The 18,054-nt window shown below is 40.5% G+C and overlaps 2 protein-coding genes across 2 annotated transcripts; one reads left to right on the top strand and one right to left on the bottom strand.

The window, feature by feature from the left end:
- The first annotated feature begins 10,261 nt into the window (after window positions 1-10,261).
- Window positions 10,262-13,483, top strand: bada (BCL2 associated agonist of cell death a). The gene is made up of 4 exons (XM_036589057.1): window positions 10,262-10,686; window positions 11,109-11,249; window positions 11,461-11,705; window positions 12,282-13,483. The coding sequence occupies exons 1-4, from the start codon at window positions 10,545-10,547 to the stop codon at window positions 12,372-12,374; spliced, it is 621 nt and encodes a 206-aa protein (XP_036444950.1). The 5' UTR covers window positions 10,262-10,544; the 3' UTR covers window positions 12,375-13,483.
- A 427-nt stretch (window positions 13,484-13,910) lies between these two features.
- On the bottom strand, window positions 13,911-15,952 carry zgc:110782 (uncharacterized protein LOC541358 homolog). The gene is made up of 2 exons (XM_036588881.1): window positions 15,873-15,952; window positions 13,911-14,780 (listed from the first exon to the last, which is right to left on the bottom strand). The coding sequence occupies exon 2, from the start codon at window positions 14,778-14,780 to the stop codon at window positions 13,911-13,913; it is 870 nt and encodes a 289-aa protein (XP_036444774.1). The 5' UTR covers window positions 15,873-15,952.
- Between the last annotated feature and the right edge of the window lie 2,102 nt (window positions 15,953-18,054).

The following is an 18,054-nucleotide window of genomic DNA, read 5'->3' as shown; positions in this document are numbered from 1 at the left end:
ATTATGGTCTCTAGTTGTCAGTATTTGGTAGCTCCCAACTGGCAACAGAAACAGCCCAAATAAATAAATATTACTCACCATTTCCCATTTAGCACCATTTAGAAGTTACAGTGTTTTCATAAGACCCATGATATATGCTTTTATTTACATATATTTGCTAAGACCCGACTGATGAAAACACAACCAGTTCTGTTTGTTGTGATGTTGATATATAACTGCAAAATAACTGCAGTCAGCTTAAATATTTGCGATCAGCCAAAATAATTGCGATCAGGTCATTATGGAATAACTGTGGCAGGACTATGTACATCCAAGCCATAAACTGTTTAATAATCTTTTTTTTTAGAGCTTAAAAATGTCTTTTCAAGGTATCTGGAGGGAGAGGGTTTCCCTACAGACACCAGAATGCTGGCGTATCATTATCATCATCTGAATATGTTTATATGAAACAGGTGGGCTGTTTCTATAGTGGGAGTACGAGAGCGTTTCCATGAGAACGGTGCCTTATAAGTGCTTGGAGCCAATCTGAAAGTGGCACAGGCTTGGAGAGTGGGAAACATACATATTGCAGTAGCTGAAGGCTCATTATGAAACATACATCAAAGACTCGCCAGCTACTTTTGCAGGAATCGGCCGGTTAAAGATATGCAACGATGTTCAGTCACGTCAAAGTGTGAATCGTTTTATGGCCGACTGTATGAGTATGAACATACCTGCTTCTGAGCCACCTGGAGAGAGAGCGAAAGAACAGAGAATTCTTCTAGATATCAGGGATTCATCTCTGTAACTCTAGACTGGGTTTAACTTTTCTCCTGCAAACACAAATGGTATACTTGTAAGTAAAGGAATGTGCATTAGAGCCTTCATTGTTTAGCAGTGGTCCATGCGTTCCTATGAGAAGCATGCAGTAATGCATTCTCCACACAGATCAAAGAAATTGGGACAGGAAGATGCAGTCATACAACTAAAACTAACATTTATTAATGTTCTTTCAAACTTGTACCATCATTGTCAGTAAACAGACACCACTGGTATGGAGGGGCTGCATGCACTCAACTGTTCCACTCGGTCCACATTCTCCAGCCAAGAATGTGCTCACAGGTTCACAACAACTAATTCAAAGCAGCTCTGATCATTTGATTGTACTTACAGGCTGAAGATGCTCCTGTGCAGCTGTGTAGATGCTCCGTGGGGGAATTTCTAGTGGCTCTTCTGCATTACTCACCACTCAGCAGAGCATCTCTGGTCTGCAGGATCTCCTGAACGTCGCTCATCTGCTTTAACAGTACTTGCGAAATATAAAACGAAGCCTTATCCGCCAAACTCAGTCAGAGCTTAAGACTTCACAGATTAAGACATGACGGTAAAACCGCCTTACAGTCAAGATTTAAACGGCGCATTCAAAAACCGTCGTTCAGTAATAAAAGCTAGTGGAGAGTTTAACCACAATTAACACAGAATTTCCCTTTTAATTCTAAAGAAAATGTAACAGAAAAGGTATTTGGTCACTGAGGAATGACAGATGTAGATGTCTGGAGACACCAACTGCAGTCGATTCCAAAGAGACAAAAACTGCCACGAAAACTAAAAACGGCTCCTTGGCGAACAGTTGCTTTTTAAACAGAGTAACGCGGGAGAAAACCGAGCTTTCCACACAGAGGTGGACACCAGCGAGAAGACGACGGCTCTGAGGGAGAGCATGGTAAGGAACAACGGCTGAATGAGAGCTGACTGAATGAGAGAGGAACCGCTAACGAGGCGCAGCGCTAGTAGTAATGATTCGCTTTACCGAACCGATTCCTCCGAGCTGCCCCTTTGAACGATTCAGTGATTCAGACTGATTGTCAAGTCTAATTGATCTCCTCCGTATTAAATATAGAGCCGATTCAGAGTCTGATGTAGCTACTTTAAAAAGATGCTTCGTCTATATAGAACCATTTCATGCTGAAATGGTTCTTTGCGTGGTGAATGCGGATTGATGGATAATGTGTTGTATATAGAACCTTTTTGAAAATGGTTCTATATAGCACCAAAAAGGGTTCTGCTATTATGATGTGAAGCTTGTAGCAATAGAAGAACCCATTTTGGTGCTGTGTAGAACCATTTTTAAAAAAAGATCTGTATAGAATCATATCTAAAACATCTTCCATCAATCCGAAGAACCATTTTACCATGCAAAGAATTATATAGAATCATTGTCTTTACTAAAGAACCCTTTTTAGAAACCATTTTAAAGTGTGTGCTGACTGGTGGAGTCACAAAGAAGACAGAAAGAGGCAGCTACAGTCTAAAAAAAGAAAATGTAAGTGAATTAACAGGTTGTTTAGTGTATTCAGTGGTAATAATTATTATTAAATATTTAACTCTTTACTAACGTAAAAAATCGCGTAGACGCCACAAGTTCGATTAAGTCGGACTTGTGTATCGGTTCGACCGGGTCTGAACCGACTCAGAAGAACGATTCGTTTACGAATCAGACGTCGCTAATCACTCGCCTGGAGAAATAAGAGGGAGAAGAAAGATATGTAAATGGGAGCTCTCCCTTTCCTCCTCTCTTTCTCTCAGTCTGACAGTCTTTGGAAGGTAACAGAGCCGAGGAGAAAGAAAACGACATTATTTTTGTTCAGCAGCGCGGACTGCAGAGGGAGGGGAGGGGGTGGTCTCACTGAAAGTGAACCACATTAGGATTGAACCCCAGTTGCGGGAATCTTAACTGGACGTGTTTGAGTAATTTGGGATTAGAAAACGGGCAAAACATAACGGTTTTGACGACATACGGAGATTCTGACGTAGGTCTATGTTATACCTAAATGCTCACGATATCTTTATCGTTAAGGTATTTTAGTCCAACCCATGCACACAAACTATTTTCTGGCTATGACGTCATTTGTCCTCGGTTTATTAAGTCCTTAATTCACTGTCAGTGTTTTTTCCTGTAATGCTAATCTGTATTAAATGGCTCACATCTTTTTTGGGAATGAAAGAATTTGATGTAGTGTATTTTGACATCCGCCACAGGCCCTGCGCTGCCGTGAGGAGCTTAGGGAGTGTGGCCATGCAGAGTGGCTCTCGGAGCATGAAGTACCCTGGTTAAAATGGTACTGCTGCTGTTGCTGTTGTTGTGTGGTTTAGTTGTTGTGGTAGTTGTGTTTATAAAAGTAATTGTATTCGAGGAAGTGAGCATCTGACCTCCTCGCATGTTGTGTCCTTCCATGTTACCCCCTCCCCATGTCACATGTTGGGTTAATGCTGGGCTGAGCATTTCTTGCTGCCTGTTGAAGTGCCTGTTCAAAAGAGCATTTGGCCAGATGCACAATGTTTTCCACATCTTCTTCTTAGCCGACATTACATTGGCGTCAGGAGTTTGATGTGGCTGTTGAGCTGGAAGAAATGAAGCAATGCATCAACAAACTCAGAGGTGGATGGCGAAGAGGACATAGCCCGGAGGAAGGGGGAACCAAGTACTACGCCTGTCCTCTTCTCCCTGACAGGGAAGACGGCGAAAGAAACAGCACGATGAGGCTTGGCAGCAGAGCTCAGATGGAGCCTGATGAGAGGGATACAGTGATCAGCCGCTTACCGCGCTTCAACAGTGAATGTGCCTGGGAGCTGTAGTCTGCACAGCTGTAAAAGGTCGCTCAGCATCACAGTGCTTCGCAGCAGAGAAGCCTGAGGAGGAGGCAGCATGCAAAATGGCCCCTGAGTGAGTGGCAGCAGAGCAACTAGTGTGTGGGTAGTACAGGAAGAGGGGATACTATGCCAGTCAATGCCACAAACCTAAGCCAGAGGGGAAATGGAAGACAGCCAATAAGATTGGCTCCTGCTGCAGGCTTTGGGTCAGGTGCAGCATAGACCGGAAAAGGCTCACTACCCCCATTACATTGTGCAGGCATGCTCCCTCACACTGAAAGTGGCACACCTGCCAACTGGTAAGTGATGACTGTCCAACTCAAGTCTATCACCAGTGGCCAAGCTGACGTGACAGGGAGAAGGCAACTCCTAATCACGGTGGGGAGCCAGAGCCGAATGTGTGAGGATTGTCTTGTGCCTATACAGGATGCATGCATTCTCAATTTGGATTTCCTCACGGTGGCCAGCGCCCTGCTCAACCTCGGGAAGGAAACGCTGATCTTGGAGACAGGACAAGTGAAGCTGGTTGCAGCAGCTAACGGTGTAGCCAAGACAGGGTGGCAGCATGGCATTCATTCCCTGTGGAGGAAGCCGCTGGCTCAATAGATGCTGAACACGCAGTGTCAGGTGGATCTCTGGGGCAGTCGAGGGCACATTGGGTTTGCATGGATGAAGCTGCCAATGCAGGAGGAGCTGAACACACAGTGCCAGCACTGCAGGATGGATCCCACTAGGGATGATGATGGAGAAAGTGGAAGACAGCTGAGAGGAGGGCTGCTGCTGCTGTTGGCACCTCCAGTAGCACCAGACCTGATGCTGTGAGCTATGAGAACTTCCGCAACAATCAGGAGGAGGATGCAATGCTCAGTCTCTTTGCTCTGGCCCACCGATGGAGAAGATGTTCATGGACCTGGTGTTCAGCTGCCTACCAGGGGCAGTGTAGGACAGTGCACCCCAAGCAGGGTAGGTCAAGGAGCCACTGCGCCAAAGACACAGCACTGAGAGAGGACGGTGGGCACTCGCTGCCAAGAAGCGGGCACTCAGCAGCACTTGTGCCAGCCCTGATGGTGGAAAGGCCAGAGCCCTAGAGTATTTGTTCAGACTGTGTGAGTCGCCAGGACACCTGACCCTTGAGGGTCTGGGCATTTCTTGCTGCCTGTTAAAGTGCCTGTTCAAAATAAAAGACCATTTGCCTGTATGCGCATGTTTCCACGTTCTCTTCTGAACCAACGCTGCAATATGAATAAAGATTCTAAACGCAGAATTCTGTTTATACATACATCCATTAATGGAAACTCAGCTGCAAAAACAGTCCATTTTGAAATCAGTGGCTTTGTGAATGTCATGAAAACCATCACAATTACAGATCTTCTTATTTCACCCTACAGCAGTTTAGCTCTGCCCATTCACTCAAGTTATAAGGAGTGTTTCAATCTGGACTGGGCTTACTAATAAGCTGATGAGTTGTAGTAGATATGTTTAAAAAGGCAGAACTCATTGCTTTATAACTGAGACATTGTTTTATGATAGGACTGATAAAAAAAAAAATGCCAATGATGCTGAGGAGGTACATGCAGGGCGTTATAAGGAAAAGTAGTATCCCAAAAACTTTCCCCTAAAAAAAATTCCCTTTAAGATGCATCTGTTCATTTCAGATTTCATCCTGCTGCTGCTGTCGGCAGTCGCATCATCAATGAAGGCAAATGAGACTGTTCTACAGGCAGCTATACATGCCCCCGCCACCATGTTTAACAGGTGAGGTGGTTTGACTTTGACTGGCTTTGACTGACAAACATTTTTTCTGACCATCAGGCATTTCAGAAAATTTACAATTCACAGTGGTCTTTCACTAAGCGTTCATTCTTCTTAACAGTGTACAATTAATCTGAATTTGCATCAGATTTTTTTAGCTTCATGATTGTCAGCTTGACTGGCACTGGTGCATCTTTAGTCCTTTAGTCTGTAGAAAGACTCTGGCCTTGTGTTGAAAGACAACAGCAACATACTTCAGATGGAAATTCAAATGCCACATCTAGGATAAACTCTAGACCTTTTTAAGCTATATATATATATATATATATATATATATATATATATATTATATATATATATATATAACATGGCTTGTAATCCTTTAGAGTTTATCTAATATTGAGATAAAAATCTTCAAGGTAAAGCTGGCATTTCACATTTTAAGCTTATAGTCATTGTTTCATTTCAAATTCAATGTGCTGTACTGAATACAGAACTAAAACAACTAAAGGTATGTACAATCACTTAATGACAGCACTGTAGAAAGCCAAAGAACTGTTATGTCATAAGAAACAAATGGCTGTTGAACTACATACTGCTGGTAATCGGTACAAATATGCAAACAGTGAAATGTAACTGAACTGCTGTGTCAGAAATTATCAAATATTCCTTAAATCTGTAAGAGGGCTCAAATGCAATAAGCCCAAAAGTATTTAGACATGCGAGCCATTGGTAACTTTAATGAAGCTATAAAATGGGGGCTAAAATTTGATGGACAAATAATAAGAGCTGTAGATTTGAGTTGCATTCTGAATGCTGGCTAAATAACTGATTCTGATTTCAGAGACCACCTTTCAATCATTTAATCTCCCGTTGAAATGGCCATTAAGTACAGGTTATTCATTTTTCAGGAGATATTTGTGAGGAGATTAACAACCATGCAAGACCTTCTCAACCACCAAAACTGTCTCCATCAGATAAACAGCACTTAAAGCTTTCATCTTCAGCTTTCAGCAAAATCAAGCTCCACTCTTGCCTCGCATCTGAATCCACAGGTGTTTTTGTCCACCCGCTATGAGTCTGAAAGGATATGTAGCTGTTAAGAAGCCATTACTGAGAAAAGGAAATAGACAAAAAAGATGAGACCTGGCAAATCAAACAAAGAAGCTGCTGGTGTTCTCAGACCAATGGATTGCCCACCCCAGATTCCAGATTTCAACATTACTGAAGGTGTTTGGGATTACTTGGATCATTAAAAGCAGAAAATGCAACCAAATTCTAAGACGGAACTTTAGAGATGTGGAAAAATGTATCTCCAAATTTCAGCTGCAGGGACAGCTGTTATGTGCTGTTGGGAAAGGATCTACTTAGATTAGCATTACAGACAAATGTAACATTTAGGGTTACAAAGGCCAAAATGAATAAAATGCAGACATGTAGAACTGTAGCCCACCATTCTGAACACTGCTCTTCTGGAGATAAATAATAAATAATCATCTAATCAAACTATTAGTTTGATATATTGGTCGAATCAAAATACCTGGTCTCAGTACATTTTCTTTGAGCACCTATCTGCAGATTCCAGTATGATTGTGCATCCCCACTTAAACTCTATTGAACACCTGGTTTGAACTAAAGGCTGAATTTCACAAACTGAAGGACTTAAGGGCCTAAAGGATTCTGAAAAGTTCTGCATGAAGAAATTCGCCAAGATGCTTCCAGATATATTCTTCTAATAGTACACAAAGGTTCCTGCCAGAGCAGACTGCACAGGGGTGCAATATGAATCTCAGTAATGGTACCCATAATGCTGCTAGCTGGAGGTGTTTTAGGCACCTCAAAGAAGCGAGAATCCTGGAGGTATCTTTAGGGCTTCCTCTAGGCCCCCTAAAGGCTTTCCTAAGCATTGCACATTGTGGAACAGCCAAGACTTGTTTAATTTTCAGAAAATATAACTGGTACCTCTTTTTATTAAGGTGGTTTATTCAAAAAGCCTTTATAAAATATGAATAGAACACATTCTCTACAACACTTGAAAGTCTACATTAATAAAACTTCAAGCAGCAGCATACAACAAGGAAAAGAGCACAACCTGCATTGCTCTTTTTTCTTTGTTAAGCGTAGGCCTCAAGTTACAAAATGACTGGTTTACCCTTTGGTAAATGTGTATTTATTACACATTTATACTATAGTAGTAGTATATGACTATGGAATTGAAACTTATACATACATACATCATCTTAACCGCTTATCCTTCTGGGTCGCGGTGGGGTGCTGGAGCCCATCCCAGCCGCCATCGGGTGGAAGGCAGGACACACCCCGGACAGGTCGCCAGTCCATCGCAGGGAATTGAAACTTAATTCCTTAATTAATTATGAGGTAAAGTATAAGCTAATGTGGCTACAACCCTATCATTCACAATACAACATTTTTCTTGAAGCAGGTAAAACAACAGCTAACAGTAAAGTTAACTGTACTTTCTGCTACTGATTGTTGACAGCTACTCCTTTACACCCTCAACTATAGACTTTGGAAAGACGTGGGGATACAAAGTATTAAATGCATAAAGTTTGTACATTACGTTTGTTTGTTCTGTAAACAAATTGTCCAGTTTCAGAACAATGGCAGAAAATATATTGCTGTGATACACAAATGTCTAATCTCTGTGAAATTCTTTACCAAATGTCTTGTATTAGGGGGTCAAAATGCATTGTTTTTGGTGGACTGAGGGCCAAAAAAACAAAACAACATACAAATAAAAAAGGTAGGTAGGTTCCAAACTGGTTTTATAACAGGTTATAAATGTATTTTATAACATTACTCTACTTTTTGTTACTAAAATACAGTCATGTGCAAAAGTTTGGCTGCTTTGATCAAGTTACGTTTTGTTAATTTTCTAAGTTAAAATAAGGACACACATACAGAGGACACACTTCTGCACATCTTAAGGCACAATTACTGTTTATTTGCTGAATGTAACACATTGTATCTCACCCTGGAACCTGTAAAACCAGCCTGGGAGAAGGAGTATAGGGATCCAGTTGGAAATTCGGGAAGAGAGCCTAAAATATATACAGACATGTTCTATCAATGCACATCAAAAAAAAAACACGAGAACTATGTTCAAAAAGCCCAGGACATGCCCACAGAGCTTCCCACAACAAACATAGTACGGAGACAACAATCATCGCTAGACATCAAAGTAGCAACACCGACAACGACAGCAGTGATGGTCAGTGGCAGAACCATACAAGAGGAAAAGACATACACACCAAAGTAAAAGACATAAACAAATTAATACCTAAATAGATAAATGACTAAACTCAGTATACTGAAGTTTACACCCTCATATCAGTTAGAAAAGGTTACTATGCTCTCATTACTTTTAACAGCTCTTTCTCAGTATTTGACCAGGACACAATTGTTCTTATTTTGGCCTTATTTATCCTGGCTGTTGTACATTCCAAAAGAGCGATGTCCCGAAAATAAGTAAGCCAAACAAGATGCATAGGAACAGAGGGTTCAAACCATATTTTAGATTACAGTTTTCTAAATCCAAATTACACATTTTTCCCCAAAAGATCTCACTTACATAATGTAAATCTATGAAAGTTACATTACTACAGAGATATGTTTTTGGCCCAAAACTACATGGTTACTGTTGAACCATTTTTAAAATCCTCCCAGAGAGCAAACAGTTTTAGGCCGATTCTGGCTTTCCTACGTGATTGTTGGTTCACTTTCGGGCAGATATTAGGCATGCGGGCCTGAATGGGGTCAGGTGCTGGATAGCATCAAGAACCCAGCCATATACTGGACCAGGACAAACCCCAGGATGTGCCCCACAAGTGGGCCAGAAAATTTTTGCTAACTTTTTGCCAACTGGGCTGTCTGAAATCCTAAACAGCTTTTGCTGGAATATGGCCTTGTAATGGCAAAGAAAGTTATTATTATATTTAAAAAAAAGACAGACACGCCTGTAATTTTAGAAATTTTGGCATCTTTTTATTTCTTACTTGGCAAGTATATAATTGGAAAATATGTACAAGGCTTCACCCAAGACGGGTGGCATCTTTGGAGGGCCTTAAGGGAAGTAGGTATTGATATAATAACCAGGCCAGTTCTTTGAAATAAAAATGAAATATATTTAGCCTAGAAAACGCCAGTGCAATTAACTACAGCTCATCAGTTCAAAAAGTCAATAATTACTTTCTCTTTTTGAGCTTGTTTTGTTCAGTCTGCTCAAACTTAAACCTATGTTTCGGTCTCACTGTTAGTCCTACTTATGAGAGATGGGCGATTACAGACAGCCAAAACCAAACATGGGCATTTGTCTCCATCTACTGGTCAAAAAGGAAAAACGTTAAAATACTCCTTGTCGAAAAAAATCCTGGGCAAGCACGTCTCAGACTAATGTTCTCAATTTGTTCGTTATTTATAGTCATTAGAATCTACAGGCATTTTAATGAACAGAAAGGACATATCATTAAATAAATACGTCTCACAGGAAGCACAATAAGCTGTGGACAGCTCAATCCTTTTGAAATCAGACTTGTAAACAGTCCTTTGTGTATATAAAACGCAGGACCGTGTACCACGGCAGACACTTCCTGGGACATTTCATTCAGAGTTCGATAAAACAGCTTATTTGTGGCAATAATTTTCTATTTCTTAGTGTTTTTCTTCAGTAATTTTCTATTCCGTTCGCTCACACCGCGTCCCGCGAGCGCTGCGAGTAAACAAGTCACGGGACAGCACGAGCTCGTGAAGCCCTATCGCAACAGTGACGTTACACGAGAGAACGGCTCAAAACACCCTAGCAGCGGGTTTTGATTGGCTCATCCGGAAAGCACGCTGGCACCTGATTGGACGGGAGGCGAAACGCTGCTGTAAACGACGACGGGCAACAACAATGATATCGAGGGTGATATGAGATCATCCACGTTGTTGCGATAGGCACAATCTTATGGGAAAATAAAGCAGCGGTGGCGTCTCCTTTTCAAGCGAAGACAATCATTTTGACTAAATGTCGCGGAAAGTGCTGTATTTTGTTCTTTATTTTGAATCGGCGATGTCAACGTTAGAAGGCGGGAGACGCTTGTTAGATTTAAAACTTGTCAATTAGCCATGTTGGCTTTTGTTGTTTGGGTGTGTCGCATGCCATGAGCAATCAATACCTGCAGAAACTGAGGAGAGCTCGTTTTAATTGCGAAGAGGAGGGATATAAGAAAGTAATTAAAACACTGACTGAAGAGAAAGGAACGCTTTTCAACCCATTGTGCTGGAATTCATCTAGAACCACAGGTAGCGTTCCTAAATCTTTATTTCTTCTCCTTCGTGTACCTTCATTAAACAGTTGTTTTTATAATAAAGTGATATGACATTAATTGAAATAGATTTTATACCGGTTTACCATCTACATGTACATGCGTGTGTAATATGATGGACTGTGTTGCTAGTCGACTATTGCATGAGGCTGATGTTGCCTTTCTGTTCACCAGCTTCTTATTCCAATTTTGGTTTCCACCTTAAAAGTTGCTTCTTTAACATTCTGGCGCCTGGCGGGTATAGAGAAGTAATTGGATCATTTAAGGTGGAACGGGAAAATTCGAATAAGACGCTGGAGAATAACTTCAGCTTTGTTTCTTTTGCTTGTTTTGGTCTGTTATTAAGTCATTCTGTCTATTAACATGGATGACATTATGGTGATATTTCACCCTCATCAGCTTGCACAATGGAAAAGCACAGTGAAGATGACATCAGTACCATGGATGACCAAGATGAATCCAATTGGTCAGAGACTGGCAAGAATGGTGACTCTCCACAGCTGGACAGTGAGCACAGCATGCCAAGCAACATATCACCAGGTACAAATCAGCCACTCTCTCAAAGCATCCGTCACAGTCAGGAACTTCACTGGGAGACACACTAGCTTAAATACTGAGAAGATTATTAACCCATAGAGAAAAATGTAAATGTAAAAAAAAAAACATATGTAGGATGAATGAATATTAATATAGGCGATGTGTCTGCTGTTTTAAACCTAAGATTTAAAATATCTGGTATATGTTCCCTTAGCTTCCCCAGACGAACTGTCAGAGGTTGGGGGTCGTGTTCGGCTGTACTCCGAGTCCCAGGTGTACACGGTCAGTCGCTGGCAGGACAGCGAGGACGGGCTTTCAGCAGAGGACGGTGGATCAGGGGATGGAGCTCCATTCCGAGGTCGATCCCAGTCGGCTCCTGCTGCACTGTGGAAAGCCAAGAAATATGGGCGGCAGCTGAGGAGGATGAGTGATGAATTTGACACCTGGCTGGATAAAGGGGTGAGGTTCTGTATAAGTCATAAGGAGGAGTACTAGAACTGCAATCTGAATGTGACTGCCTTATAAAAAGATGGAGCACTGATGGCGACACTTGCATTGCAAATGGAAGCTGTTTTCACTCTTTGTAAAAACGGAGCTGTATAGTACTGAAGAAAGGTTCTTTGACTGCGTGTCAGTGGTGGATTTTATAATGCGATACAAAACAATTTTTAAAACAGTTATTTAAATAACCTTATACAACAGGTTCTCTATCACATAAGGGGACCATTTAATAATGCAATGAACCGTTTAATCATTGAAGTTGTCATGGTTCTATATATTACCATTGCCTTTGCTACAGAACTCTTTAAGAGCCCCTTTTTTAAAGGTGTAGGAGAAGGAAAAACATTAACTTCAGTCTACTTTAATCTAGGTCATTTTAGACATTTCCTGTGTGATCCTTCATTACAGGTTCACATAATACAAAAGGCACTACTACAAGCGTTTGTAGGTTTTATTATAAACACTAGTGTACTATTCTTCAGTATTTATTGTTTATATTTGTGTGTAAAAAAAAGTATGTATTGGTGTTTCCAGGACATAAGAAGAGCGAGCAGCCCTGGGAAGCAGACAAACCGAGGATGGTTCTCTTTTCTCTGGGGATCCAAAGAAGAGGAGGGAAGAGAATAAAACTGCCACACCACACAGACGAGACAGTAAACAGAGAGAACGATCAAGTAACAGCAAGATGGAGGCTGGTTTGTCACCAGTATGGCCTTTTCAATAAAGTGCTTAACCAAACTAGCCATTAGAAAAAAAACACTGTTTGTAAATGTGAACAGAGGGACAAGGTGCTACACCTCTTTTGACCACTGCAATAACTCATTTAAACAATAATTTTTAGAGTTACTTCAATTTGACAATCTTAAGCGACAATCTCTCATATTCGTGAACAACACTGGACAATCTCAAATTCACAGATTCTAAATGAAACCCCTATTTTACGGATTATTTATTACTCTGTACCTTTTAAATTATTTATTTGGTAAGATGTGATATTGTTTTATGATGTCATTTATAAATTTATATATAGATGTTGCTCTTAAAATATTTGTGTATTATTGAAGGTTAGAGAAACTTTGTTGACAAAATGTACATAACTTTTGAGGATCCCAAAACTAGGTGAAGCAACCTGTGAATGAAGTAATGAGTAGTGGTGGTTAACAATGATGCGGGTATTGTTCTCATTCAGTGAGGTCCGTCTCAGGGTTTTCTTTTATTTATTTATTTATTTATTTATTTAAACTGGTGATGTTGGAAATGCTCACTCATGCTGAACGTATTTTAATAAGACATCAACAGGAGCCCTGGGTGAAAACTATGTGTTTATGATAGTTCATGCTCTTAGTTTTGTATTCCACCCCCTCCCCACTTCATGTATATATTGCCTGATAGTGGAGCTGTATGTTGTCCTCAGCCTTTTATACGCACAGTACTCGCCTTTAGCAGTCTGGTTAAATTGCCTTGTATGCAAAAGAAAAGACAGTTCCTGCCAATCTTGTGGTTAAGCAAATCGCTGCAAATGGACAACATAAATGCTGTGTGCCGTAATCTTACAGCTGTCGGGCATTTTGCTAATAACTTACTTGAAATGTGTTTATATGAGTATTTGTTTTTTTCATAAGCTCTTTGTATACATTTATACTTCTTTACATATATTGTGAATTGGATGAAATGTTTGTAAAATACTTTGTTGAATCCTCATTATTTGTGGTCAACAATAAATTGATTTTTTGGCACTTGATGTTTTTATTTATTTGCTTACTTAACCAAATGGTATCACACATGTCAGAAGTTCTTTTTTAAATTGCATATTACAGTTGCATTAATTAAAATTAATAATGACAATCAGAATTAGTACACTAGGGTTTAAATATATTCAGTAAACACGCTGTCCTAATCCAGAAAAGTACTACTTATTATTATATCAATTATGCCTCTAAGCTGCTGACTTCACCCAAACTGTACAGGCCTAAGCTGGATGGTCCAGTTCTGAACTGACTTGCTGTTTATGTAGCCTAGATGCAGAAATCTAGGTTTTCAGATTAAGAATCACTTCACTGGCCAAGAACACTTGGACGAAATTTGTCTTAGGGAAGCTCAATTCATTGTAATAATAATAATAATAATAATATGCATTTAAAAATAAATAAACAACTGTCCAAGTTAAGCAATATTTGTTGAATCTCTTGTGCAAAACCGCGTCCCATTGTTTAGGGCACCTAGTCTGTCCATTTCCTTTTCGCTCAGCTCAAAGTCAAATACTCTGGCATTCTCCTGCACCCTTTGTGGCTGTGAAGAGCGAGGCAGAACAGAGATACCCTGCTGTACCGCCCACCTCAGCAGTACCTGAGCTGGGGTGCGGCCACAGCCCTCAGCCACCGCCTTCAGCTCCGGCTCCTTTAAGAGCGCGCCCTTTCCGAGAGACGAGTAGGCCTGGAAGTGAATGCCTGCCTCTTGGCACATGTCCCTCAGTTCCCTTTGGACAAGCCTTGGGTGGCACTCCATCTGCACGACTGCTGGAGGCACTCTGCAACTTCTAGTCAGCTTCTTGAGGTGCACCGCAGTGTAGTTGGAGACTCCTATGGCTTTGAACTGTCCACTAGCATGGAATTCCTCCAACACAGTCCAGCTCTGCCATCGATATTCTGCATTTAAGGGATCACTTGGCTCTAAACCTACAGTCCCAGGCCAGTGCACCAAGTACAGGTCTATGTATTCACATCCTAACTGTTCCAGACTTCTCAAGCAGCCCTCTCTAGCCCTTGGACCCTGGTCTGCTGGTCCAAGCTTGCTGATGAGGAACACATCTGAACGTGAGAGGCCATGCTTGGGCAGCAGTTCCCTGATCACTTGCCCTAGATGACCTTCATTGCCATACACTGCAGCTGTGTCGAAGGAACGGTATCCTGCATCAAGGGCAGCGCTGAGGGACTGGAACAACTGGCCATGGCCCTGAAGCTTGTACGTGCCCAAACCCAAGAGTGGAATCTCCGTTCTGGAGTTGAGAGCAACTGAGGTCAGAGTACTGTGCATCTGAAATATGTTAAAGGCCATGGTCATTATTATGCCAGTGAGACAAGAGAAGGTACATTACATGTCTAAAAGTTTGAAGACACCTGCTCTAGCATAGTCTTTTTTCTGAAATCAAATGTTTTAACAAGTTTTTTGTCCTTCCTTTGCTGTAGTAACAACATCTGCTTTTGTGGTAGGGCTTGACACTAGATGTTGGAACATGATTGTGAGGATTCAGTTGCACTCAGCCACAACAGCATTTAGAGAGGTCAGATACTGATGTTGGATGATTAGTTCTGGATCACAAACGCCACTCAAACCCATCCCAAAAGGATTGGATGGAGCTCTATTACTCCAAAGAACACAGTTCCACTGCTGGGGGGGCTTTATATCCCTCTAGCCAACACTTGGCATGGCGGATCCTCCAGAGCATCCCATTCTACTAGAAATGCCTCTCTATGGAGATAATATAAGCTGTGTGTGCATAACTGAATTGTCTGTTAGTATGGTTGCACCTTAAGTAACTGGATTAGAAGGAGTGTCTGGATACTTTTGGACATATAGTGTATGTAGGGGTGAGCAAAGCCAGCCCTGCTGAATAAAGACCTTAAGATCAGTGAGAATTAAAACTTATTTAGTTAGTAGGAATTAGCTTAATAGTAGAGACCACTAGTGTCTGTACAACTCCTTTAGATCCTACTAGAATACACTCAAAAGCGTTTAGAATCAGTCACAGGTCAAATATTTAGCCATTAGACTCTACACTGTGCTATCAACCCATCAAGAAGAGCCCAAACACAATACAAAACAGGAACCCAGAGAAAAAATTTCACGGTTTTGGGGTTTTTTAAGCAGCGAAGTTCATCATTACGTCAGCGAGACAACAGATTGAAAGCAGATTTGTGAAAATATGCTGTTGTTTGCACCAGTAAACAGACGTGGAAACTAGTGCATTATAAGCACTGCTTCACAGAAGCGTAACGTTAGCCAGGTGGCTCAAATGTTGCTAACTAGCCACATAAACAGCTACGGATTTTACAGTTCCACTGTACTAAACATAGTGGTCGAGAAAGATTTGGAATTAGATCATCCAGACTAACACTGAATACCTACATTTGAAGTCACTCCGTTTAAGTTCAGTCTCAGTAATTTCGAATCTCCCGCTTCCACATGAACCCACGCGGCACCATTGGTTCCTGTTACTGAGCTGTAATACGCGTCTTCGCCGATGGAGGGCGCGCAAGAGAGACGGAGCTTTGAACTTCTCCATTATTTTCCCTATTTATTAACGGAGTGATGGACGGTTTTGCTAAATCACAACTCCGTGTGTTGTTACAATGAAAGACGGCTCTTTGATAACACGTGTGCTGGAGCAAAGCGGGGGACGAAATGAAAACAGATACCGGGCACGGTGTGTTTATATATTGAGAGTAAGAACCTGGTTTACAATGATATTTGTTCTTGTTTTATCCTCAGCTGCATTCGGCTTTTCAGTTTGCAGTTGATGCGTTTTCTGAGTGGTCGCTCTCTTCATTTGCCTCAGTGCAAAGCAACAGCAGCAAACAGCGAGGCACATCCTGTGAGTGACCACTAGCTGGAGTAGATTCAGACCTGCTGCTAGAGACGGATAGACTGAACCTCCAGTCAGGGATCAGATCAATTGGTCGTACTGGACGAGGGGACCGAGTTGCGAGAGGGTCTAATGGGTTTGGGTTATGAAGAATAGTCATTAAAATTAAAATAGCAGTTACAGCACTGTGAGATTTATATGTTCCATTAACTCCAAGACGTAATTTTAGCTGCTTATCTGGTGGCCTAAATTAACAGCAGTGCTTAATCTGTTTATGCTCCCTAGTTTCCAAGCAATAACAGCATGTCGATAGCCCACTCTAATGTAACTGAATAAAACAGAATAGTTAGTTTTCAGGGTAATGTGAAACTCTAAATTGTGACAGACTGTCAGAGTTTGACAGCCATACCACAAGTCTACCACATTAACTTAATGAATATGGACAGAAATTTTACTGTTAAAACTGATGAATGCCTGAAAAAACACTGAACTGCCTATTAATGCACACATCCATCTGCACAATGCAATCACTACTTTTTATAATACACTGACCAATGATTCGTAAAAATAGTTCAGAACAAAAGAGATCCGAAGCACATGATAACTAAGTTGTTTTTATTCACATTTTCATACACACATTCACTCAAAGATGCATATTTAATGTACAAAAGAATAAGCACAATGAACATGGAAATTTAAACATACTGAGGTAGTTAACAGGAGGTTTTTTGGTCATGGGGAGCCAAAGGTTAATGTTCATGGTGGCCAGAGGCCTAAATAAGATAACAGTGTACAAATAAAGTGGTGTCCATCGCAAATTGACATTTTAAAAGTATTATAACATTGCACTATATGTTTTGTACTTAAAATGGGAGTTCTTATAGCTAAAACTTCTTTGCTCTTTTACTGGGTGAGGGGGTAAAGCAGCTTTCTGGCAGGCCCGATTTTGGGCAGCTGTGCTCTAAAATCATTTGTTTTGGTATAGAAGTACAGAAGTATATGTAAAATTTGAAGAAAATGAAAAGATGCTTCTCAAATTTGCTTACTCTAAATAGCTAATCATCTGAAATGTTACAAAGGTGGTGATTTTACCACTAAACTATGTTTTCAACCATTTACATCACATTTATACTGTAAAATTATAATTTCTACATGATCACTTTTACTGTTATATTGTGTTTTGTTTGTTAAGTCTTTAAACCATAACCTTCATGTAGATCCACATTTCAACTCTTCACTTGCAAAACTACCCACCTTCCTGTTAGTTACTGAATAAGTCTTAATCTTTATATATATATATATATATATATATATATATATATATATATATATATATATATATATATATATATATATATACACGTGTGTATAAATTGAGCCATATTCAGATGCCTGCCCTCAAATCTTAATTGTTACATAAATATGTTACAGTTCACAGTGTTGCCCTACACCTAGTTTATGTATATTTTGTCCAAATAAACAAACAAAAATTAAGACAATTACAATGTAAGATGATTAACTGGTCAGTTTATGCCAGAGAAGCAGAACCAGTGTGATTTACACTGGCCCATTTACTGATTGCAGTTGGTGCTAAACACAATATGGTCAATAATGAATGGAAAATTGATTTAAGTATAAAGTACAAAGGGAACTGTCTTGAAATCGTCAGCATATCAGTATTAAAAACTTTTAAGTGACTATCCTAGTGTGGAACCTTTCAGACTC

This window comes from Colossoma macropomum, unplaced genomic scaffold (genome assembly GCF_904425465.1).
Source record: "Colossoma macropomum unplaced genomic scaffold, Colossoma_macropomum, whole genome shotgun sequence".
Taxonomy (NCBI): Eukaryota; Metazoa; Chordata; class Actinopteri; order Characiformes; family Serrasalmidae; genus Colossoma; species Colossoma macropomum.
Note: the sequence above shows the minus strand (reverse complement) of the source record. Positions and strands in the feature narration are given on the sequence as shown.